Source organism: Pleurodeles waltl, chromosome 4_2 (genome assembly GCF_031143425.1).
Source record: "Pleurodeles waltl isolate 20211129_DDA chromosome 4_2, aPleWal1.hap1.20221129, whole genome shotgun sequence".
NCBI classification, from domain to species: domain Eukaryota; kingdom Metazoa; phylum Chordata; class Amphibia; order Caudata; family Salamandridae; genus Pleurodeles; species Pleurodeles waltl.
The window spans coordinates 416,548,858-416,574,583 of record NC_090443.1 but is presented as its reverse complement, the minus strand read 5'-3'; the positions used below and the strand labels follow the sequence as shown (position 1 = coordinate 416,574,583).

Below are 25,726 nucleotides of genomic sequence, written 5' to 3'. Positions count from 1 at the left end.
TGTGAAATAAATGTTTGTGTTAACAGATAAAGTAACTCTATCTGTTAGATCACGTGTCTGGATCATTTTAAACGGCTATAACTTAATTAAGTCTCAACCATACCTAGAGACTGGGTGGTCACGTCATTCAAAAATAGATTTTATGCCCTTTCATTTTGGCCTGTTTCCCGGTGAATCACATGGAAAGCCATGGAAAAAGTTAGATACCAAGGACCGGTGCAGATTGTGTAACTCGGAGGATGAAAGCATTATACACATTACATGTCTCTTCCCAGTTTTACTCAAAGAACGGGGGCAACTGCTGAAAGTTCTTTTTAATCAACGCAATATCTGGACATGCAGGACAACAGTGAGTGCAAGTCTAAAAGCCACTGACCCAATTTTGAACTGTCTATGTGAAATTCATAGGTCTTACCAGGAAATAGTTGACATCCTCTCTCGTCCCCCCCGCCCCCCCTTCCCCCCCCCCCCCCACAATATCCTGCAAAGGTAATGTGACTCTTTCCCTCTTGTCTACTATTTCCGCACCTTACTGCATCTGCACTTTGCTTTTTACTATAAGCTTTTTCCATTGATGGTCACCCATGCGTCCTAGTTGATATAAGTTACAATATTGCTCTTAATGATGATAACTTGTATTCTATTAGTTGATCATAATATTTTATTATATATTGTGAAATTGAAATTTTATACAAAAAAAATGAATTTTCCTAACGAGCTTTTTATGAATTGTAATTATTAAGGTTTTCATTAACTGTACAATAAAAATTGATTTAGTTACTCACCGTGCCACAGGCCAACAAAGTAAACCTACTATCTGGTTCCCCCATACACACCCACAGTTGCTCCTCTACTGAAGGCGGTGCACCAACCAAACCAGCAAGTTCTCCAAAAGCATCTCATTGCTACCTCTCGACAGGTGCATCCTCTTCCGCAAAAAGAAATGTTCATCCTTTACTGTGGGCTGTGGTGGCCAGTCTGGGTGGTCTAAACATCTTGCCAATCTTATTGTTTACCCTCACACCGACCCGTTCAGAGCCCTGATCGATTCGCCGCCCCTTCACTGGAACCGGGGAATGATACTTGACCAAGCCTGAGGAAATCTTAACCAAACAACCGATTTCCAAAACCACCAATTGAAACCAAAACCTCTGTCCAATAGGAGCCAGGTCATCAACAACTAGGTGCAAAATGATGTTAGGAGGTGTGCACCCCCTTGGCAGCATTGTGTCCAGTGCCTGCTTCAACTGTGCAAGCTTCAGCCCTCCACAAATGTAGAAATTGAGGCTGCACCTCGCTTGCAGTACATGGGACGCAAGGACACCTCTTGTATATAGCTCCCCAGCTTGCCGTACATGAATGGCCGATGATCCAAACAGCCATGATCCCGTCCGCTCCTGTCTGCACCGGAACCTCTAGGACCTGAAACCGGTCACTTCACTCCTTGGTCCAGACACCTAAGAGAAGAGTGGGAGAAGACAAATCAGGATGAGGAAGAGCACTTATAGCATATGGAATCTCACATAATGGTTAGAACATCCGAGGACCACCAATGTCAAAACCGGCTGCGGACAGAGCATGTTTCTGCTGGGACAGTACTCACTACTGGGGGCCCTATGCAACAGTACGTGGTCACCTTTCCCAACCTGATCAGCCTTAGAACGAGTGATGTTAATTGTCAGGAGCAGCACCCTCTCCAACCACTGGTTATCCACCAGCTGTAGCCCCCTCCCCCTCAGTATTCTTTCTGCTCTTGGCCACCAAATAATTCAGCCTGGGGGCTCCAAGAAAGGCAATGGTAAATGCTGCCCTGAGAAGGCTGTCTACCCTCAGAATGCTACATATGCCTCTAAGAGTCCCCAGAATGACCACCAGCTTGACTGTATCAATGGGGCGCTTAGAGTGCGGTCTGCTTACTTCAAGCCTCTGCCAACCCTTCAAAGCCCTCTTTACAAAAAAAGTTTTAGTTCCATCATGGCACTCGAGCAGTTGCACAAAGAAGGAAATTGCTGCAGTGTAGTGCCTGGCATAAGAAACAGACCGGCCCTCCTCCCTAAGCGCACCCATGAATGCCATGACCGAGTATGTAGCTAACCAATCAGATATCCCAGCTCGCACCAGGAATTCTGAATAAGCATTAAATGCCCCTTTGTTGGCCCTCCTGGTCTTTAAACTGGCTGCCACGAGGTCTGGTAATCTTGGACACCAATCTGCCACAGATGCTCCGGGAAGGGCGTGGGTAATTCTTCTGCTTCTGGATGGTGGGACCTGAATCTTAAAACAGGACAAAGCATCATCAGCATTGTTCAACTCACTAGGTACAAGTTTGCCTTTAAATAGCACATTCAGTCGCAGACATAGGAGCACAATTTCCTTTAGAACCCTCAGAATCATCCTGCATTTCGCGGCTTGCTGGTTGATGCACTCTACCATTGTCAGACCAGAAAACCACGGACTAATTGCAAAATTGCTCAGGCCAAACTGACAGAGCCACGGGGATTGGGAACAGCTCTAGAAAACCAATATTGGCCACCAACCCAGACTATACCCATTCCTTGGGCCAGTGCTGTTCACTCCATGGTACCCTAAAGATGGCCCATACCCCTCACTGCCTGCCGCATCCGCAAAGAGACCCAGTTCCCCATTGGTCCTAGACTATGCTGGCCACACAACCCTTCTATTAAATTCAAGCAGGAATGACTCCCAAATCCTACTTGACCTCACTGGAGAGCCTGGTGTGGTGATGTTTTGCCTTTAGCCCTGACATGGCCCTAAAAATAGAACGTGAGAAGATGCGCCCCATGGTAATGATCCATAGAGCGAAATTAAGTTGCCCTACCAGTACTTGCAGTTAGGGGAGTGTGACCTTCTTAGCTCTCAAGCATGCCTGCAAAACCTGGAAAAAAGTGTTAACCTTCTCCATCCGAATCCTGGACACCTCTGCTATAGAATCCAACTCAATTCCAAGTAACTCAATTGTGGTTTCTGGGCCTACGGTCCTGCCTTCCCCAGTGGGGCACCAAACTCCCCCATCAGTTTCTGAAATGTCCCCAAGACCTCAGCCCATCATTCAGAGCCAGGTGGAACAAAGAGCAGAAAATCGAGGTAGTGGAGCACCCACTGGTGTCCCAACTTTAGCCTAAACATCCATTAAAGAAATGTGCTAAACTTCTCAAAATAGGAATAGGACACAGAGCAACCGATCTGCATACGCTTATCAAAGTAGTAGGGTTCTACAAATTGGAACACTAGAGATGGAAATCCTCCGGGCAGACAGGGAGCAACCTGAAAGCAGACTCAATATCAGACTTTGCCACTACAGCCCCAGGCCCCAAGCTCCTGCAGCATCTGGATTGCTCAATCAAAGGAAGCATACTTGACCGAGCATAAAGCCCCATCAATAGCCTCATTTACAGAACTGCCTTTGGGAGCCGAGAGGTTATAAATCAATCTGAACTCCCCTGGTTCTTTTTTAGGAACCGCCCCCAGTGGGAAACAAACAAAACCATCCATAGGGACTAGGTCAAATATGCCCACCTGCACCCCAAATTTAGCTATTTTAGGATCTTTGCCCAAGCCACTCCCTGGTTGGATCTGAGAGACTGCTGGTCTTTACAGTAAAGGGAGCCCACGTAACCTGCTTCCGGGATCCTAAAGCCTTCCTTAAAACCCTCATACAATATCTGAGCAGCTGGCTGCTTAGTGTAAGTATTGAGCGAAGGAACTATTCCCATTAAGTTAAGTGGGAGGGAGCTTTGCCAAATTGCCATTCCTGCTTTTTGGTGCCATTCACTCTGGACTTTTTATAACACTTAGGGCCATATGTATGAACACATTTTCCCATAGACACAAAATGGGTAAAACCGTTTGATACATCTGGCCCTTAGATTCCACATGGGAGGCCTAACCTCAGAAAAAAACAGTAATGTTTGAATCTGCAGGTTCCAGGAGGTCGGGTGCAGGTACGCCTGTTGAAATCCCAGCAAGCCCCTTTCTTTGCCCCCCATCCGTGCTGTGCCACTGGCGGACCCTGTCCTTGCTGAAAGGGCTGACCAGTACTACCTTGTGGCCGATTTATATGTCTGACCCAAGTGATGATATCAATCTGGTCTCATCCCAGGGTGGACTATTGATTTTAATCCTCCTAAACTCCTTATCATAATCCTTCCAGGCTGTACCACCATATTCATTATGAGCATTCACAATACAAGCACAAACAAGCCAGTTGTGCCCCTGTATCATTGAAACGCTCTCCCAAAATGGCCTGATAGGTTGAGAAAGTCCTGACCAAATTTTAGAAACCCCGGACCCAATTCACAAGAGTCTTGTCAACCTTCTTCGTGTGTGTCCAAAAGCCAGCCGCAGTCACTACATTGTGCGCATTGTTTACAATGCTTGACCTCCTCCTTCTCAGACTTACCCACCAGCCGATCAAAAATGTCCATGTATGCTTCTTTCCATATCTTCTCCTTCACCTCTATTGATGCATGCAAACCTAATCGCTCATGCTCAGAGCAAATATCACCAAAACTCATAGGGGATAAAGAGTGCCCAGTACCTCTAGTCGCACACCCCCTGGGCAGGGGGAGACTTCACCGTAGCTGCCGCTCTACCTGGAATGGTGACACTCATTGCTGAACTCTACGCAGCAGGCATTTGGCTTCATTGCTGCACAGGAAGCCCACCAGCTTGGGGGTCTGGACTCCCTGCTGGCACTAAAGAGTTAGCGGAGGATGCCCCATTCACCCCCCTCAGTGGGCCTGAGCCCACTCAGTCTCCTGTGACCCATGACCATCCCTTGCGGTACCCACGTGAGACACTTAGCTAGCGTTGTGCTTTCTCTGTAACATCACCCTCACCAATCCCCGCCACCAGTGGGGCAGACAGCATTCCCACCTCCCAAGGCAGCACAGATGCTAAATTAGCCACCAGGTTCTGCTGAACATGCCTCCCTGCTGTGGTCACCCCTATAGCCATACCAGCACTAACATTCTGCACCATGCCACTATCTGCCGCCGGCTCAGTTACCGCCACGGTAAAACCCTGCACAGCCACCTGGCCAGAATTACTTGCATCCAAGACCGATCCTCTTGGTGCAACCCCCAAGGACGGGACTGGTGCATTTGTAGCAATGGGCTGCACTGTTGCCTAACTAGGAACATCTAGGTTCGGTGTCAGCCCACCAGAGCCCCCCCACCAAAGGGTTGATCCCCCCCCCCTGCGTGCCCAGGTCACTTTCAGCCCACCTGTGTAGCTCCTTATGTCTTCCCTGCCCACGGGCTCTCTTTGGGTCTGGGGGGAATGCCTCCTTGGGAGACACTCCTGCCCTCCTAAGCCTCTCCGGCTGTTCACTGGGCACCTCAGTCGGCTGTGACCTCAATATTGCAATGGCCTAGTCCATAGCACTCATCCTGAGCATTAACGCTTCTAACTGTGCCTCAGTCCGAGACTGCTTGCCACCACGTTGCCCACTTGCAGCCATATTGATCTACTACTGGCCTTGCCCAGACAGCTACCACAAAAGGCAATGCTAGCAAGATAATGCGTGCTAGCCACACAAATGCATAATCAAAAATTACTATAGCCACCAAAAAAACCTCCACCCTATTATATCAAGGCACCAAGAAAAAACAGTAACTAGTTAGTAAGCTAGCCCCAAGTAACCCTGCCCCCACTGCTCCCAAAGATTTCAAAGCAAGGGTGTTATCTTGAAGGAAGGAATGGACAAAACCAAGTGTTCAATGGCATCTGTCGCTGTAGATACGCATGTTTTGCAATAGCTCGCCATCTGGTGTTGGGCCGGAGTGTTACAAGTTGTTTTTCTTCGAAGAAGTCTTTCGAGTCACGGGACCGAGTGACTCCTCCTTTTGTGTCCATTGCGCATGGGCGTCAACTCTATCCTCGATTGTTTTTTTTTTCGCCATCGGGTTCGGACGTGTTCCTGTCGCTCCGAGTTTCGGAACGGAAAGATAGCTAATTTCGGAAGATTTTCGTCGGTATTGTTGCGTTCGGGATCGGCGTACTTAGATTCAACACCGCACCGAAGATCGAAGAGCTCCGGTGCCCTTCGGGGTAGTTTTTCGATCCCCCGTCGGGGCCTGGTCGGCCCGACCGCGTGCAGAAGAACGCCGATGGAACGGACCCCGTTCCGTTTCTGTCCCAAATGCCACAACAAGTACCCCTATACAGACCAACACTTGGTCTGTAACCTGTGCCTGTCACCTGAGCACAGTGAAGACACCTGCGAAGCCTGTCGTGCGTTCCGGTCCCGAAAAACACTCCGAGACCGTCGAGCCAGAAGACTTCAAATGGCGTCCGCGCCGACAGCCCACCGAGAGTTCGAGGAACAAGAAGAGGAAGGTACCTTCTCGATCCACGAATCTGACTCCGAGGAATTCGATGACCCACGAACCGTGAGTAAGACGTCGAAAACAACACATAAGAAGATTGACAAGGCCCAGGGGACGCCACTGCCACCAGGCCATGACTCAACCCATAAATTCGGTGACCGACCGTCGGCACCGAAAAAGGCCCAAACAGTGCCGAGACCGTCCGACTCCGGTCGAGACACCGGCACGCAGCCTTCTCGGGACCGAGAAAGTGCTGGAGACAAGCATCGACACCGAGATAGCGGTGTAGACACGGCTCGACGCCGAGACAGCGGCACCGACGAAGATCGACGCCGAGAGGTTTCGGCCCCGAAAAAGAGAAAAGTCAGCTCGGAGCCGAAAAAAGATGCAGACAGGGTTTCGGTGCCAAAACAACCTGCAACCGACCCAGTTTCAGGCTCTTATACAGAGGAGCATTCACTAACCTCCCAAATGCGAAAGCATAGGTTCGAGGAAGAGCTGCAATCTACCGATGTAGACCATACGCAAAAGCGTATCTTCATACAGGAGGGAACAGGGAAAATAAGCACCCTTCCCCCTATTAGAAGAAAGAGAAGACTGGAGTTCCAAACTGAACAAACACCACAAACAAAGGTGGTGAAAAAGGTTACTCCACCACCCTCTCCTCCACCTGTAATTCACGTCTCACCAGCACAAACTCCATCACATTCCCCAGCTCACACCACCATGAGCCAGGGTGACCAGGATCAGGACGCATGGGACTTATACGACGCCCCAGTGTCAGATAACAGCCCGGAGGCATACCCTACGAAGCCATCTCCACCAGAGGACAGCACTGCGTATTCTCAAGTGGTGGCTAGAGCAGCACAATTTCACAATGTAAGCCTCCACTCAGAACAGGTCGAGAATGACTTTTTATTCAACACCCTCTCCTCCACCCACAGCTCCTATCAAAGCCTGCCTATGCTCCCTGGTATGCTCCGGCACGCAAAAGAAATTTTTAAGGAGCCGGTCAAAAGTAGGGCAATCACACCAAGAGTGGAAAAAAAGTATAAGGCGCCCCCTACAGACCCTGTTTTCATCACTGCACAGCTGCCACCAGATTCCGTCGTTGTAGGAGCAGCTAGGAAAAGGGCCAACTCCCACACATCTGGGGATGCACCACCCCCAGATAAGGAAAGCCGCAAGTTCGATGCAGCTGGAAAGAGTCGCAGCACAGGCTGCAAACCAGTGGCGCATCGCCAACTCTCAAGCACTACTTGCGCGCTATGACAGAGCCCATTGGGATGAGATGCAACACCTCATTGAACATCTACCCAAAGACATACAAAAGAGGGCAAAGCAAGTGGTTGAGGAAGGTCAAAACATTTCAAACAACCAGATACGCTCCTCCATGGACGCAGCAGACACAGCTGCAAGGACAATTAATACATCTGTAACCATCAGAAGGCATGCATGGCTACGAACGTTTGGGTTTAAACCAGAGATACAGCAGGCAGTTCTCAATATGCCTTTCAATGAAAAAGAACTGTTCGGTCCAGAAGTGGACACAGCGATAGAAAAACTTAAAAAGGACACCGACACTGCTAAAGCAATGGGCGCACTCTACTCCCCGCAGAGCAGAGGAAACTACGGCACCTTCCGCAAAACACCCTTTAGAGGGGGGTTTCGGGGTCAGGCCAGACAAGCCAGCACCTCACAGGCAACACCATCCAGTTACCAGGGACAGTACAGGGGAGGCTTTCGGGGCCAATACAGAGGAGGGCAATTCGCTAGGAATAGGGTAAAATTTCAAAACCCCTACAACTAAGCGGTGACTCACATGTCCCTCATCCCCTCCACACAACACCAGTGGGGGGAAGAATAGGTCATTATTACAAGGCATGGCAGGAAATCACTACAGACACTTGGGTTCTAGCAATTATCCAACATGGTTATTGCATAGAATTTCTACAATTCCCTCCAAACATACCACCAAGAGCACAGAATTTATCACAACATCATTCCCAGCTCCTGGAAACAGAAGTTCAAGCACTATTGCAAAAGAATGCAATCGAATTAGTACCAAACACGCAAATAAACACAGGAGTTTATTCACTGTACTTCTTAATACCAAAAAAGGACAAGACGCTAAGACCAATCCTAGACCTCAGAATAGTAAACACATACATCAAATCAGACCACTTTCACATGGTCACACTACAAGAAGTGTTACCATTGCTGAAACTACACGACTACATGACAACCTTAGACCTCAAAGACGCGTATTTCCATATACCGATACATCCATCGCACAGGAAATACCTAAGGTTTGTATTCAAAGGAATACATTACCAATTCAAAGTATTGCCTTTCGGTTTAACAACAGCACCAAGAGTCTTTACAAAATGTCTAGCAGTAGTCGCTGCACACATCAGAAGGCAGCAAATACATGTATTCCCGTATCTAGACGACTGGCTAATCAAGACCCATTCGTTAGCAAAGTGCTCACACCACACAAATCAAATCATACAAACCCTCTACAAACTAGGGTTCACCGTCAACTTCGCAAAATCAAACATCCTGCCGTGCAAGGTACAACAGTACCTAGGAGCCATAATAAACACGACAAAAGGAGTAGCCACTCCAAGTCCACAAAGAATTCAAAACTTCAACAACATCATACAACGCATGTATCCAACACAGAAGATACAAGCAAAGATGATATTACAACTCCTAGGCATGATGTCTTCATGCATAGCCATTGTCCCGAACGCAAGACTGCACATGAGGCCCTTACAACAGTGCCTAGCATCACAATGGTCACAAGCACAGGGTCACCTTCTAGATCTGGTGTTAATTGACCGCCAAACTTACCTCTCGCTTCTATGGTGGGACAATATAAATTTAAACAAAGGGCGGCCTTTCCAAGACCCAGTGCCACAATACGTAATAACAGATGCTTCCATGACCGGGTGGGGAGCACACCTCGGTCAACACAGCATACAAGGACAATGGAACGTACATCAAACAAAACTGCATATAAATCACCTAGAACTGCTAGCAGTTTTTCAAGCACTAAAGGCTTTCCAACCAATAATAGTTCACAAATACATTCTCGTCAAAACAGACAACATGACAACAATGTATTATCTAAACAAGCAAGGGGGGACACACTCAACGCAGTTGAGCCGGTTGGCACAAAAAATATGGCATTGGGCAATTCACAACCAAATTCGCCTAATAGCACAGTTTATCCCAGGGATTCAGAATCAACTCGCAGACAATCTCTCTCGAGATCATCAACAGGTCCACGAATGGGAAATTCACCCCCAAACTCTGAACACTTACTTCAAGCTCTGGGGAACACCTCAAATAGACTTGTTTGCGACAAAAGAGAACGCAAAATGCCAAAACTTCGCATCCAGATACCCACACAGGCAGTCCCAGGGCAATGCCCTATGGATGAACTGGTCAGGGATATTTGCCTACGCTTTTCCTCCTCTCCCTCTCCTTCCTTATCTGGTAAACAAACTCAGTCAAAACAAACTCAAACTCATATTAATAGCACCAACTTGGGCAAGGCAACCCTGGTACGCAACGCTGCTAGACCTATCAGTAGTACCACACATCAAACTGCCCAACAGGCCGGATCTGCTAACACAACACAACCAACAGATCAGGCACCCAGATCCAGCATCGCTGAATCTAGCAATCTGGCTCCTGAAATCCTAGAATTCGGACACTTACAACTTACACAAGAGTGTATGGAAGTCATAAAGCAAGCCAGAAGGCCATCCACAAGGCACTGCTATGCAAGTAAATGGAAGAGGTTTGTTTGCTACTGCCATATTAATCAAATCCAACCATTACACGCAACTCCAAAAGATGTAGTGGGTTACTTGCTTCACTTACAAAAATCTAACCTAGCTTTCTCTTCCATTAAAATACACCTTGCAGCAATATCTGCATACCTGCAGACTACCTATTCAACTTCCCTATATAGGATACCAGTCATTAAAGCATTCATGGAGGGCCTTAAAAGAATTATTCCACCAAGAACACCACCTGTTCCTTCATGGAACCTAAATGTTGTCCTAACTAGACTTATGGGTCCACCTTTTGAACCCATGCACTCCTGCGAAATACAGTTCCTAACCTGGAAGGTTGCATTCCTCATCGCCATTACTTCCCTAAGAAGAGTAAGCGAGATTCAGGCGTTTACAATACAAGAACCTTTTATACAACTACACAAGAATAAGGTCGTCCTAAGGACTAACCCTAAATTTTTACCAAAGGTTATTTCACCGTTCCATCTAAATCAAACAGTGGAACTTCCAGTGTTCTTCCCACAGCCAGATTCCGTAGCTGAGAGGGCACTACATACATTAGATGTCAAAAGAGCATTAATGTATTACATTGACAGAACTAAAAACATCAGAAAGACTAAACAACTATTTATTGCATTCCAAAGACCTCATGCAGGAAACCCAATATCAAAACAAGGTATAGCAAGATGGATAGTTAAATGCATCCAAATCTGCTACCTTAAAGCTAAACGACAGCTGCCCATTACACCCAGGGCACACTCAACTAGAAAGAAAGGTGCTACCATGGCCTTTCTAGGAAACATCCCAATGCAAGAAATATGTAAGGCAGCCACATGGTCTACGCCTCACACATTCACCAAGCACTACTGTGTAGACGTGTTATCCGCACAACAAGCCACAGTAGGGCAAGCCGTATTAAGAACATTGTTTCAGACTACTTCCACTCCTACAGGCTGAGCCACCGCTTTTGGGGAGATAACTGCTTACTAGTCTATGCAAAACATGCGTATCTACAGCGACAGATGCCATCGAACTGAAAATGTGACTTACCCAGTGTACATCTGTTCGTGGCATCAGTCGCTGTAGATTCGCATGTGCCCACCCGCCTCCCCGGGAGCCTGTAGCAGTTCGGAAGTTACCTTCAACTATTTGTATATATATCATTTCAACCTTAAATAGGTACATACTTAGTCACTCCATTGCATGGGCACTATTACTACAATACAACTCCTACCTCACCCTCTGCGGGGAAAAACAATCGAGGATAGAGTCGACGCCCATGCGCAATGGACACAAAAGGAGGAGTCACTCGGTCCCGTGACTCGAAAGACTTCTTCGAAGAAAAACAACTTGTAACACTCCGGCCCAACACCAGATGGCGAGCTATTGCAAAACATGCGAATCTACAGCGACTGATGCCACGAACAGATGTACACTGGGTAAGTGACATTTTCATAATCAGCTCCGGCCCGCAGGCCAAACCACAGACCAACTGTTAATCCCACCATTGATGCTGCCCTGCCATACCAGCCCCACCTCACAAAGCCAAAAAAACAGAGCCAGCAGATGTACACAAAAAAGCAAACAGGCCCCAAATTCAGAGGGTCAAACACCCTAACACTGTCAGAACCTTGCCAATATCCTTAAATTCAACCCCCTCACCTGCAGCGCCAGGTCCCTGGCTGGAGCCACCACAGTCAAACCTCTGGTCAGGTGAGCAGAGCTCAAACCTGTACAGCTACCAGTCAGGGTGCGACTGGGCTGCTTAATCGTGTCCCATGAGGTGCAGAGCACAAAGCAGGGCGTGCCAGAAAAACCTGCAAATAAAAACAAAAACTTGATGCGCAGGAGCTGCTGCAATCCTTGTCTGTGTTCGGCGAGCGGGAGAAAAGACTGGGTTGCTGGCTGCGACCCCTTTTATGGGGGGGCCGAAATGCTCCTCAGGTTTGCGCAACCCGGATGCATCTAAATTGCTTCCGGGGCCACAATGGTGCTCCAACCAATCCACTCTCATAATGTTAGGGGGTTGGAGGCATGTTGCGCTCCCGCCCAGGAGTTCCACCCGGCGCAAACCTGCCATATGTGTGGCTCCCCTTATGTGGGAGAGCCCAGTGCAAAGTCGTTTGCCTGTCCCTCCCAGACCTCACTCAAACTGCAAGAAAGGAGCTTCTAAGGTTTTCTTGGTTTATATTCTTAGAGCTGACATCTGCAAGGCAGCTACATGGTCTGCCCACCCCCAACGCCCACTAATACATTTATGAAACATTACTGTGTGGATGTTTTAGCTCACCGGCAAGCTAACATTGGTCAGGCTATCCTTCGCATACTTTTCCAATCTTCTGCAACATCCTCAGGCTAGCCAGTGCTTCTTGGAGGACTGCTTTATAGTCTAGACACAACATGTGTTTCTACAGCTACACATGCCACAAACAAAATAGTTAACCCATAAGCATCTGTTCATGACATGTAGTGGTTAGATTCACACGCGCCCATCATCCTCCCAGGAGTCCTATAGATTTTGCAGACGTGTTCAGCGTTCATCCTCAATCTTTCCTTAGTATGGCCATATTTTTGGTATCTTTATGCTCAATCTACATCCTTTCCCTTTGTGTGGAAAAAACGATCAAACATTCAAGCTGATGCCCATGCTCATTACCAGCAATAGGTGGAGTCCCTGTACCCTTTGACTTGAAAAGACTTCTTCGAAGAAAAGCAGCTTGCACACATCTGAGCCCAACACTAGAAGGCAGGGGAATGCACAGCATGTAAATCTACGGCACTCCATTCCACGACCAGATGCTTACAGGACAAGCAACATTTTCCATTTGGCATATGAAAATTGAGCATAAGGTAGTTGATTATCCAAAAGGTGGTAGAATTCTTATTCAGTCACCTTATATGATAGGTTGAAAAGTAAATGCTTCATAAATATGTATGATCTCTTCTTTTGCCATATAATTGGGTAAAATATCTCAGAACATGCAACTGTTCACTTGGAGTGCAAACCAAGTCTTGGCACATGAGATCCCTGGGCCCTAGTCTTTTACTTTATGGTGTAGCATTCATGCATGCCTTCTGTGACCAAGAATAAAATCTTACATTGTACTTACAAGAGCATTGACAGTCTTCTTGGTACAGGGGATCAGTGCCACAAAACATCAATGTTGTGTTATCTATTGTTATTGTTATGCCTTAAACTAAATCAGTCTATAGAATTTGGCCTACATGTTGATGTGTGTCTTGTAAGGGTAGTTCTACTTTGCTTTGAATTTTTCTTCCACTTTTATCATTAAGCTCATGAGCCTCTTGATGCACCTGCATGCTTTAGAGGGCTACTTGACCCAATAAAATACAGTCAGCATTTTAAGGACTCTGAATCTAATTGGCTGTCTCCTGGTAAAGACAAGCAGTCACCCAGAAACACGTGAGGAATGCACATAAATACCAGGACTTACAGTAGCAGCTAATGGTGAACATTTCCTTGGATTTAAATTGTGGCAAATGCTAGGAAATGCAGTAAACAGTAATGCAGTGGGGAACTTATGCTGATATGCCAGCAGTGTGTTCCTTATCCACCAGTATAGTTAAAGCTTCTCTGGGAGTGATTATGCTGACGAATCTTGGAATGCACCTCTGAGTTTTGGATTGGAACTTGACCTGATAAAATACAAGCAGCACCCTGAGTCCCATTAGTTGTTTACTGGTAAAGACGAACAGTCATCCAGAAACACCTTCCCACAATTGTACAGAAATACCAGAACTGGCTGTACCACGTAACAGTGAACACTTCCTTACTTGTGAGTTGTTGAAAATATTAGGAACTGCAGTTATGACAATGTGGAACTTATGCTGATATGCCAGTAGTGTGCTCCTTCCCAACCCATCTAACATTAGGTAAATGTAAGCCGGACACAATCAGTACAGCTGCTGAAGTGAATGGCATGTTTCTTGTATTACCACATGATGTGCACAAATAAATGTTTTTATTGTAGTTAATAAATGATTTATAAAGCATGAGCTGGAACCTGAGGTGTATCCTAGCTAAGCTGGAAAATAGCTGAGCAGAACGTACCTGCTAATGGGGAGAGAGAAGGAGGATGTTTTCTAGAAGAGATAACGTTTGACTGTTCCCTAAGAGCAAAGACATAATGGGAAATGCCCTAAATGGAGACCTAGTCAGATTAAGAGTCAAATATTTTATTAATTTGAAAGTGAAAGATGGCAGATAACTGATCACACAAATCTTTACGAATGGGAAAGAATAGAAGATCTGCCCTTGGTGTGGAGAGCTCCTCAATAATAGTAAAAATCACCTTTGAGTTGGGTTCTGCACAGGTGAGCAAAAAGTGGCATGGGTGATTTTAATGCAAATGAATTTTATAGTTGGCAAGTTCCTGGGGGTTCAGGCTTTATATCTCAACGGACTGATTTGCTTTGTCTCAACAATGTCACTGGCTGTTGGGAAGTGGCACAGGAAATATTTGCGCCAGGATGTCTATATAAGGACAGTTGGCAGTTTAAGTCATGCTCTTAGTAATGAATAATATGAGAGAAAGATTGTAGCCTGCAGTGTGGATGGAGCCTTAAATGGTTGTGGTTAGACCAAAGCTGGAACACGTGCAAAATGTCAGTTATGTCTGGGAGTGAGGGCGCAGCCACTCAAAAAATATAGAAAAGTTGGTGCTTGCAGTGCAAAATAAGTCATGTAGTCCAGGAATGAGGGCTGAAACCTGGTGAAACACCAGAGGAAGGGTGAGGTGCCATACTGACAAACAGATGATTAGGTTAATGGCTATATTAATTGTAACCACGTTTCACACACTAGAACATTTAGTTTAACCATAGAAACCTTTAGATCACCCCAAAAGTTAAAGTTGTGACTACCCACATCACTGAGGATTCATGAAGTTATGTGTCATTAGTGACTATAAATCGAGGTTAGGTTTCCTAAGCAGGCTAAGCACATATTTGTTTTCCAAGTGGTGAGGCAAAGTAAATAAAATTACTCACATTGATCCCCAGGCGTTCTTCAACTTAGTTGTATGTTTTGCTGGGCACATTTTAGCAGAAGGTGTATAGTCAGGAGTTCACATCCTGTGTCTGATGCATGTGTTTGTTTTGTTGCAGGTGAAGTCATCAAGTAGGGGGCAGCATAAACTACAGGGCTTGAAGTGAAGAGTTGTTAATGGTTTGCAGTGTTGCGATAGTAAATGTTAGCAAGTGAAAAATGTTCTGTAACATTCTGATGAGAAGATACATATCTCCCGTCAACATCTACTTTATAACTTTCAGCATTGCACATGACATGGAATTATATCCGCTTTGACGGTCCAGAGTGCCTATGCACTCCTAAGACTACCAGCAAATCGTTAAAAATGGGGCATTGTTTGATGCAGTCTCTTTAAGGAGTCTTTAGTAGTTTATAATTCATTGTTGCTTTTTATTACATTTTCCTTAAAGTAATTAATTTAATTTTTGCCATCAGACAAGGGGGTTTGTTGCTTCCACTGAGCCATACAACGGATGTTCCGAGATCACCATTCCTGAAGCAATAAGAGGAAGAATTGCTTTGATGCAGAGAGGCCAGTGTATGTTTGCCGAAAAGGCCAGAAATGCCCAAAAAGCTGGAGCGATAGGAGGTATTGTTATCGGTAAGGCACCCATCTACTTTCAAGCTTAGCTGCACTTCTATTTTATAACTAAGAGTAAAGGCTATTCTTCTGTGACAGCATGCTCTTTGTCAGCTTTACTTCTCGCTGCCACATTTTGGCAGTTCTATGGTTTCAATCAAGAATGTGTATATTGTCATCCATATGAACTATCAAGAGGGGGTGGTAGCTCCTCTGGATGGGTGCAAAGCTATGGCATAACGATAACCAGACAAAAGAGATTTGTAAAGCAAATAAAATGAGTCTAAAATGACCTCTTACTTGACTGCATTGATTGATGGCTTATCAGATTTCAGGGTAGAAGGATAAAGGGGAAGGGCTTGGTTCAGTTTTTGAAGTTATCTATGCAAAAAGTTAAACATTTCCTCAGGATCTGCAGTCTCATTGTTTTTCAATGTAAAAATATTCTGATGTAAGTTCTTCCGCAGCAACCTCACTTTATTTATATCTTTCAGGTACCAGATTGGATCTGGCAAAAAAAATCCCCAGCAGTAGCTCTCCAGCTCCATGCAGCTTCAGCTTCTGATATATTAGCATTATGGTATATATGGTGTTGTTGACTCATCCTCTTTTTCCACATCTCATCGAGGCTAGTTCAGAGCTGCTCTTGGTATTTCACTTGCAAAATTTCTTCATCCAGCTGATAGTGACGAGGTTAAATGCCCAGTCCCAAGGCCTTGGTGTTTAAACCCTGTTTGAGGTTCCACAAAAAGATGCACTTGGCAGCTTTGCATGACCTCTGTGTGTGGTATCTTGTATCCAGTCGTGTGAATAAAAAAGGAGGGAGAGAGGTTTTGGTCCTGCACAAGCTGTCCCCAAACATACAGTTAAACAATTTAGTGTGCAGTTCTGTGACAAAGGTCTAGGTTGCTACATTTGGTACCTTGGCCTAAGAAGGTCATATGAAGCATCTTCTATATGAAGCACGAGCCCTCTTCCACCAAAAGGTGCCATGTGTCATTGTTGGGCTGTGTTCCCGTTGGGCTAATGCTGCAATGCCCTACAAGTCCCCTAAGAGGCTCTTTGACAGAAATCTTTTTACTTTTGCCTCAAGGTCTAAAAATAGAGGACCTAATGTCCCCCAAAATGTGTATCAGAAGGAAGACAGGGGATGGTGCCTTTCTCATATAATGAAAAAAGAAAGATTGGTCTGATGGGTAAATTAACTAGTGGCTCTCCTCCTGATGAGTTTGCTCCAGGGGCTTCTATTAAAATTTAAAAATACAGGGGAATCTATGGGAAGAGGATATTTCTAATAGTCCAAAGGTTGGTCATCGTGTTTCTTGCCCTTTAAAATCCGACCAGGATCATCTTTGGGATTGTGGAGAATGGTAGACTTACCGCATAGGCTACAGAAGGTGCATTTACCCACCTAGTCACCCAACATCCCATGCATTCCGGAGGACCTGTGTATGATAGGAATTGGGTCATAGGCTTGTTCTAGATTTACACAGCTGAAACAGTCATAAATCAGAAACATCTGTCTCAAATTAGGAACACAGATTACTAAACACTCTTAGGTGGGAACACAATGTTCTGAATGAGCGACCCACTTTAAGTAGATTGTCCACTCCTGAGTCCTGACGAATTGCCACTGATCCTGGTTGGATCCTCCTAATGCCTTTACCAAGACAGACCCTCTGGCTGGCATTCCTGTACAGTCCACAAGGGCAATGGTGACCAATACTGCTCTATCCAATCATGTCCCGGAGACTGAGGTCTGCCTTGTTCTTCCTTTTATACTTTTGCTAAACGTTAATGCCTTGTACCTCTCATGACCAGAGATGGATATTTTTCAGGGCTGTGTTGCATGACTTCATTGGTTAATCTGCACTCCTGAATCCTACCTCCTTGAGGGTATTGCTGTTGGGCACCTTCAAAAAAAGAGGCATCTTCAGGAAGAAATACCATCAGAAGAAAAGGCTACTTATATTAAACAACAATTTTGTGGCGGATACTATATTCTCACTGATTGCTCACTACCTTTTCTACTCCCCTAATGGGTTAGTGCTGTGACTAATAAGATTCCAAGATATGCAAAGTATCATATGCTGTAAATGTTGTTATTGGATTTGCAATGTTTTCGTCTAGTTGCATAATGCATAAGTGATGTGTCATATCATTGTACCTCTTTTGCCTGATCTTTCCATTCGTTACACCTTTTTGACCTGCCCATGGCTTCAGTGAAGAACATTGACTTCCCTACAACTTGAACAACATAGAGATTTGGTAAAATCGTCCCTTTTGTAGATTATGTATTGCATGAATGAGTGATAGTGAAGTCCGAGCCTGCAACAGTGCAAGCCATTGTCCCTCGTCTTGAAGAAATATTGGACTTCAGACTCCTGCTTCACTGGTCACCCTGAACCCAACTCCATCATTTTGGCTCCTGCAAAAAGGTCACATAGTCCAGTTACACATCGTTCGGCTCATGCAGATTGAGATGAAAGACACATAGGCAACCTGGGGAAACCTGGGATGATCATTTTGCCCCTTAGTCTTGAGAGCACACTACCTGAAGGCAAAGGTGTACGAGTGAGCCAAATCCTTCACCACGGTCAAAGATGCAGCAACGGATGCGTCCATTGGTTTTGCCAACTGGCAGGAGCTGATGACTTGGAAACAGGCACTCCTGAAAAGCACATCATTCTGACCGCACGTCCAGAGTAAAATTCTTGACATACCAATTTCTCAATGGGAACTATACAGATGAGGCTCTTAAGAGGATTGAACATTTATAGATCATGTAAGTGTATTGGGGATGCTACGATATTGGTAACTGGCCACTTTTTCATCACACAGAGGAAGTTACTGGCATTATGGTACACAGAGCAGGCAGTGTTTTCCAGACCTCCAGTAGATGTCAGCAATGCACATCAGTAAAAGCAGTTTTATAGATCGAAGGTTTTCCATCCAGGGGCACTGCACTGATTTTAGTACTTTCTTCCTCTGACCTGCTTTTAGGGTCTAGAGCTTGCTCCCCACGCACGCAGCTCCACCAAGTTGTGCCTGTGTCCTTCACCCCGCCAACGCTGCTGTTGCGTGTTCCAGGACCTCCACCACCCGCAGGCACCCGCCTGCGCCTCATCCCTGGTGTCTAGTGGGTTGCTCTGGTAAGCGTTCCTAGTATTGTGCCTTTTTTCTGTGCTTTTTTAGGGTCGAGCTTGCGTTGCATGCGCTCGCGCATGCGTATCGCAGGGAGACGCTTTTGTATTTAGAAAAGGGCTCGGAGCCCTGTCAACTTTATGTCAGTGTTTTTTATTGGTTCGTGGGCTTGCCTTATAAAATCTGCTTGCTTTCATTAGTCGAAGGCATGCATACGTCATGCCTTTTCCGGTGGCTAGCCCTCCTCGAGCGCAGCGACCAAGTACAGAAAACATGCGAGGCTCGCTGTTTTCCATCGGGCTCGTGGAATTATTTTTCTCTAATTTACTAGCGCGATCTCGCTTGGCAGAAGTCGAGCGCTTTACATAGTTAATTTCACTTTTTTCGGGTTATGTACATAAATGCACTTTTGCCCGATAGGTGAAAAGTCGGGTTAGGAGTTTACAACGCGATCAGCTCTAACATGAGCAAACGCGAGACCCGTTGCATTGTAAATGTTTGTTACTTTATTGTGCCTTTTTTCCTTGCCTGTGCCTCTCCTGTGCCATTTTTTGCACCTTTGCGCTCTGTGCCCCCTGCGCTCCGTTTTCGGCTCTCAGCCGTTTCTGCCTCCCGCCACTGCGTCCTTGCAGCCCTGCCCCCCTCGCGCCCTCATTCGCTCTTCCTTCCCCCATCCCACCTCCCCTTCTTAATGGCGGCCACTGGCGCGCCAGAGTCAAGCCCGTCTGCACCCATCCACACCTGGACCGCGCCCCAGCGCCAGTTTGACTGGGCCCCCGCACCACCAGACGCCGCTACACAGCCAGTAACCTCTACGCCCTCAATCCAGGGCGTGCCTCCGTATGCTTCCAGTCCACTCCGAAACACACCAAGGGACCCTTCTCCGGCAGAGCCTGCAGCTTCACCTGCACCCTAAGCACCGCAACAGACCCACAGACAACCACCTCAGCTGCATTCTCCTCAACACCCGCTCCATCCACAAGCATGCAATCGAACTCTGGGACCTACTGACCTCATCATCACCTGACGTCGCTTTCCTCACCGAAACCTGGATGAACTTGGCCTCGGAACCAGACATAGCCATAGCCATCCCTGAAGGCTACAAAATCACAAGTAGAGACCGCACCAACAAACCAGGAGGAGGAATCGCCATAGTCCACAAAAGCACCATCAGAGTCTCAACCAGCACCCACGACACCCTCAACCCAGCCGAGCACCTCCATTTCAAAATTCACGTCAACGCCAACTCCACCCTCAGAGGAACACTAGTCTACAGACCCCCGGGCCCCGACCTCACTTTGTCACGCTGCGGCGGCCGCAAGCACGGACTGCCGCGGCACGGCATTTGGGGAACACCGCGGCCTGCATGCAAGCCGCGGGGGAAGCCACGGCTTTCAGACAGGCCGCGGGAGAAGCCGCGAGTCTGGCCAGGGGTCCGCGGCACTCGCCGCGCCCCCTTCTTTCGTTTCTGCCGCAAGGGCAGACGCGGCAGGAGTTGAGACCCCGAGTGGGTATCAGACCTGCAGCGCATAGCGCATTTAGTGCGCTTTACACTTTAAACATCAAAGAAACCTTCTTCTTCACCACTTACCGGTCACAACAGGCAAAAGCCGGATACCTGCACATGGTGGTGTTTTTATGCATGCCTTTTCCCTTTCCCAGCATGCTGCTCACTTCCTCTCTTCCCAGCATGCATTGTTTCTCTCTGTTTGGACGCATGTTCTTTATTCACTGTTATACTCTTTTCCCCAATCCAAGATGGTGGTGTTTCTTCTTCCTGTATAGGGGTATATAAGGGGAATTCAGCTGCTTACTTATTGCGTTGCAACACTCCTTTGGTGGTAGTCACGCTCCGGCTGGTTTCCTCTTGTGGATCCAGTATTTCCTGACCTGTCTTCGTCTCCAGTTTTCCTGTACTCTTGGATCTTCAATTCTAACGCCCTTGTGTCCTTCTGTTTCAGGGAGTTCCTGTTGGAGGTTTTTTACCCTTTTGGGGTTTTTCCTCTGGGACTCCTTCTGGAGGGCACGGACTGTAGTGGCTTGCTATTGTCAAACAGCACCGTGGCTACCGTAAGGGGTCGCCCCTACCTCGGCCAGAGCAGAATCTGCCAGAATCGGGGTCGTTCCACAACCCTCATCAACTTCGACGGTAAGCCCAGTGAAAACCGTGACACACTTCTGCGATGCTATCGCCGACATCATCAGCGCCCAAGCCCTCGCCTCAACAGACTACATCCTTCTCGGTGACCTGAACTTCCACTTAGAAAACAACAACGATATCAACACCACCAACCTGCTCGACAACCTCGGCCTTAAGCAACTCGTCACGTCGTCCACTCACACCGCAGGCCACACACTCGACCCCATCTTCTCAGCCAGCAGCCACATCTCCTGCAGCCAGACCACCGAACTCCACTGGACCGACCATCGCTGCATCCATTTTTCCTTCCAGAAGCCAGTCACCACCACCCTACACAACTCCCCCGCCGCTACTAGAGCAAAATCTCGACAGAACAGCTGGTCTCCCCCCTCGCCCAGGCCCCACCTCCTAGGATCCCGGACCCCAACACAGCCACCACCAACCTGCCTCAATGGATAGACAACTGCGCCAACAATCTCGCACCACCCAAACAACCCTCAGACATCCACCACAGAACCAAGGTGAGCTGGTTCACCCCCGACCTACAGGCCTCCAAACGGGAATGCAGAAGAATTGAGAAAACCTGGCGCCATGAACCTACCGAATCCAACCACATTGTCCTCAAGACTGCCATCTGCAAACATCACCAGCTGATCCGCACCACCAAAAGAACCTACTACAAAAGCCGCATAGACACCAATGCTCACAACAGCAAAGAGCTCTTCGGCATCATCAAAGAGCTCTCCAACCCCAGGCCCTGCTCCAATGAACCCCTGCCATCACAGGAGCTCTGCAACTCCCTCGCCACCTACTTCCATCGAAAGATTGAAAACATCCACAACAGCTTCAACCCCCAGACCCACCTGCCAAACACAGACACCCATGACCCCAACACACCAAGCGACACCAACCTCCTATGTGCCTGGACCCAGGTAAACAATGAAGACACCGTCAACACCATGGCTGCCATCCACTCCGGCTCCCTCTTGGACCCCTGCCCACACCATATCTTCAATAAAGCCAGTAATATCCTCTCCCCCCCACCTCAGCGCCATCATCAACAGCTCCTTCGAGACAGCCACCTTCCCGGAGAGCTGGAAACACTCCGATGTCAACGCCCTGTTGAAGAAACCCAAGGCGGACCCAGATGACCCCAAGAACTACCGGCCCATCTCCCTCCTCCCCTTCCCAGCAAAGGTCATCGAGAAAATCGTGAACGGCCAATTATCTCTCTTCCTAGAAGACAACAAGGCACTTGACACCTCCCAATCCGGATTCTGCAAGAACCACAGCACTGAGACTGCGCTCATCGCTGCTACAGATGACATCAGGACCATGCTCGACGAAGGTGAAACCGCAGCACTCATCCTCCTGGACCCTTCGCACACGCCTCCACAACGTCGGGATCCGCGGCAAGACTCAACTGGATCTCTTCATTCCTCACCGGCAGAACCCAGAGAGTCCGCCTTCAGCTGTTTTTGTCCGAAGCCTCCAAGACCATCTGTGGCGTCCCCCAAGGATCCTCCCTCAGCCCAATGCTCTTCAGCATCTATATGGCCCCACTCGCCAACATCGTACAAACCCACCACATCTACATAGTATCCTACTCAGATGACACCCAGCTGATCCTCTCCCTCACGAAAGACCCTGCAACCGCAAAAAACAACCTCCACTATGGACTTCAAGCCATCGCAACTGGATGGAATCAAGCCGCCTCAAGTTAAACACTGACAAAACAGAGATTCTCATCTTCGGCACCGACCTTTCAGCTTGGAACGACTCCTGGTGACCTACCTCCCTAGGAGCTGCACCCACACCCACCACTCAAGCACGCAACCTAGGATTAAACCTGGACTCCGCACTCAGCATGACTCAGCAGGTCAGTGCAGTCTCTTCTTCCTACTACAACACCCTCTGCATGCTCCGCAAGATCTTCAAATGGATTTCTTTCGAAACCAGGAAAACAGTCTCCCATGCTCTTATCAGCAGCCGATTAGACTACAGAACCGCACTCTACGCGGGAACCACAGCCAAACGAAAATGCAACGAATCCAAAACGCATCCGCCCGCCTCATCTTCGACGTCCCACGCCGCGACCACATCTCATCCTGCCTCAGATACCTACACTGGCTACCCGTAACGAACAGGATCACCTTCAAACTCCTCACCCACGCACACAAAGCCCTCCACAACACTGGTCCAGCCTACCTACACGACAGACTCACCTTCCACACTCCCATCTCCGCTCCGTCAGCCTCGCCCTCGCCTCCGTCCCTTGCATCCGCTGCGCCACTGCTGGAGGAAGATCCTTCTCTCCCATCGCCGCCAAGACCTGGAACTCCCTACCTCTCCACCTATGCCAGACCCAGGACCTCCTGACATTCAGGAAACGCCTCAAAACATGGCTATTCGATCAGTAGCTTCCCTCTCCCCCGCGGCCTTGACACCCTAACAGGTGAGTAGCGCGCTTTTTCAATTACCTGATTGATTGATTTCAGTCTGGTGCCCGTTGAATCCTCTGGGGTTGACCTCATCACTCAAGATATACATTACTTACTTTGACAGTGATGAAGGCAAGCACTGTTATTGTTTATAAAGTTCTGTAAGGAATTCTCTTGATTAATGACCAGGGCCTTCTTTCATGAGTGAGTTAAAATTAGTGCATTTTATTCATACAATCAGTGGTGATATATAAAAAAATAATCAGATTTCAGTCCATCTGTTTATTGAATCAAACAACATGTTTTGCTCCAGTACGTCTGCTACAATCCTTCTCAAGGCTGTTTTTACACACAAATCCTTGCATGTGTGCTAAAGTAAATAGGCCTTGTGAGAATATAGATAGTGACAGGTCAGTCCCTGTACTGCAATCCTTTCAGTATGTCAGAAAAGTGTCCTGCTAGGAGAGTTGGGTTTCAAACAGACAAGGGAATCCAATGATGAATAGGAACCAAGGATAGTCGTAAAGCTATAAAGAACTCTGGTCCCTAGGCATACATATAATACACTGATGCCCTCAATGCACAAATATCATGTACAGGGAAAAGTCAAAAACAAGTAGCGATTTATTTATATGAACAAATTAAAATCAGTTCTTTTCAGGTTATACAACCTTACGTGGCACACCATAGCAGGTATTACATAAACAAAACAGGCAAAGAAACGAGGTGTGACATCACAAATTGCATAGAATCAAGAAAGTCACATGTCCTATTAAAAAGAAAGCACTACTGCACCCAGAAGAGCAATTTTATCAATTCACAAGGGGAAGAGTGACTTAATCGACAACGTGTTTGATCCCCTCAACATATGGGATCATCATCAGGACAATACAGTGTTTGCCTGGTTACATGAATTGAATACAATAAATCAGTAAATATACATTGCGACCAGCAATTTGAGAAGAAAAAGAGAAAAAAGGCGAAAAAAGAGAGAAAAATATATTTTACAAGCTAATTAGATACTAAAGGCTCATACGCTAATAAACAGCCGTAATACACTCCTGGTGAGGACATGCTGGAAAAAAGTCCTGTGTGCTAAGAAGAAGCATCAAAGCTGTAATTCTTTTTGTATTCTTCTTCTTAAGTTCCTATTACAGACCCACAACCAAGAAAAGGAAGGAATTACGTTCCCGTTCCCTTTCATGCCCATAAAGATAGCACCAGTTCTTAATGCTGCCAGCCTCCTCATCTCGGACATATGAGGAAGAATCTCCTACTTTGCCTCAGAATGGGTGACAATTCAATTACTCTATGTTCCCAATAATAATCTAGTCATACCAGTCCTCGAGAAGCATTCCTTTAGGATGGTCCAGCTTAAAGAAATTGCTGCATGAAGGGGAGTTTTTGACTTCACATGACATCTCTGATGTATACTTTCACATCTCAGTACACCACACCCAAGGCAATATTTGAGATTTTAATTCATTCAGGATTATTCACTTACTAGAAGCATCTGTATAGCCCACAGCACCAAACTGTACATTTGTCTACTTGGCCACAGAACTTTGGAATCCTCATGTTGTCTTCCTATCCTCCCTATTCACTTTCACAGGCTAACCATGCCTCTTCATAAGCATGAACTGGACAGACAGTGCCTGCAAGCCTTTGGAACCTGGGATGGCTCAGTGACGATCATCCATCACCTTAAGTAGAACAGACCCCTTATCCATTTCTCTTGTCCTAGAAACATGATAAAAGATGCACCAGTGGAAAGCAGGGTACCTATCCAAAGGATATTTCCACAAAGTAGCTATGAATGGAGGAGGCCCAGAAACTTCACAGCAAAATTCTAGAGTTGTGGGCACGCAGGCATGGACTACAGGACTTCCAACAAACGCTGAATCATTAGTACTCATGTGGACAATCAATGTGAACGCTATGTATATTATCAAAAAGGAGGCTTGAGATTGCGCACCCTATCGTATGAGGCGTAGACTGTGGGTCTGAATGGCTGCCAACAATGTATCTCTCTCTCTATCAGACTTGAAGCACACCTGCACCAGTTGCAAGTGATCTCCAAGATCTGGTGTCAGCCTCAGCTGGACCTCTTAACCACCTGATAGAACAAGAAATTACAGTTCTTTGGTGGTGACCAGTGTGGATAGGAGATGTTTTTGATAAGTTGGTTCAACATCTTTGCTTACACTTTTCT

General features: G+C 46.9%; 1 protein-coding gene across 2 annotated transcripts in view; it reads left to right on the top strand.

Moving 5' to 3' along the window:
• The window catches only part of EDEM3 (ER degradation enhancing alpha-mannosidase like protein 3), a 367,252-nt gene that overhangs the window by 281,433 nt on the left and 60,093 nt on the right, over positions 1-25,726 (top strand). For both annotated transcript variants that reach the window (XM_069231637.1, XM_069231638.1), the window contains exon 18: positions 15,645-15,810. In XM_069231637.1, the coding sequence (XP_069087738.1) occupies positions 15,645-15,810 (166 nt within the window). The remainder of the gene's footprint in view (positions 1-15,644; positions 15,811-25,726) is intronic.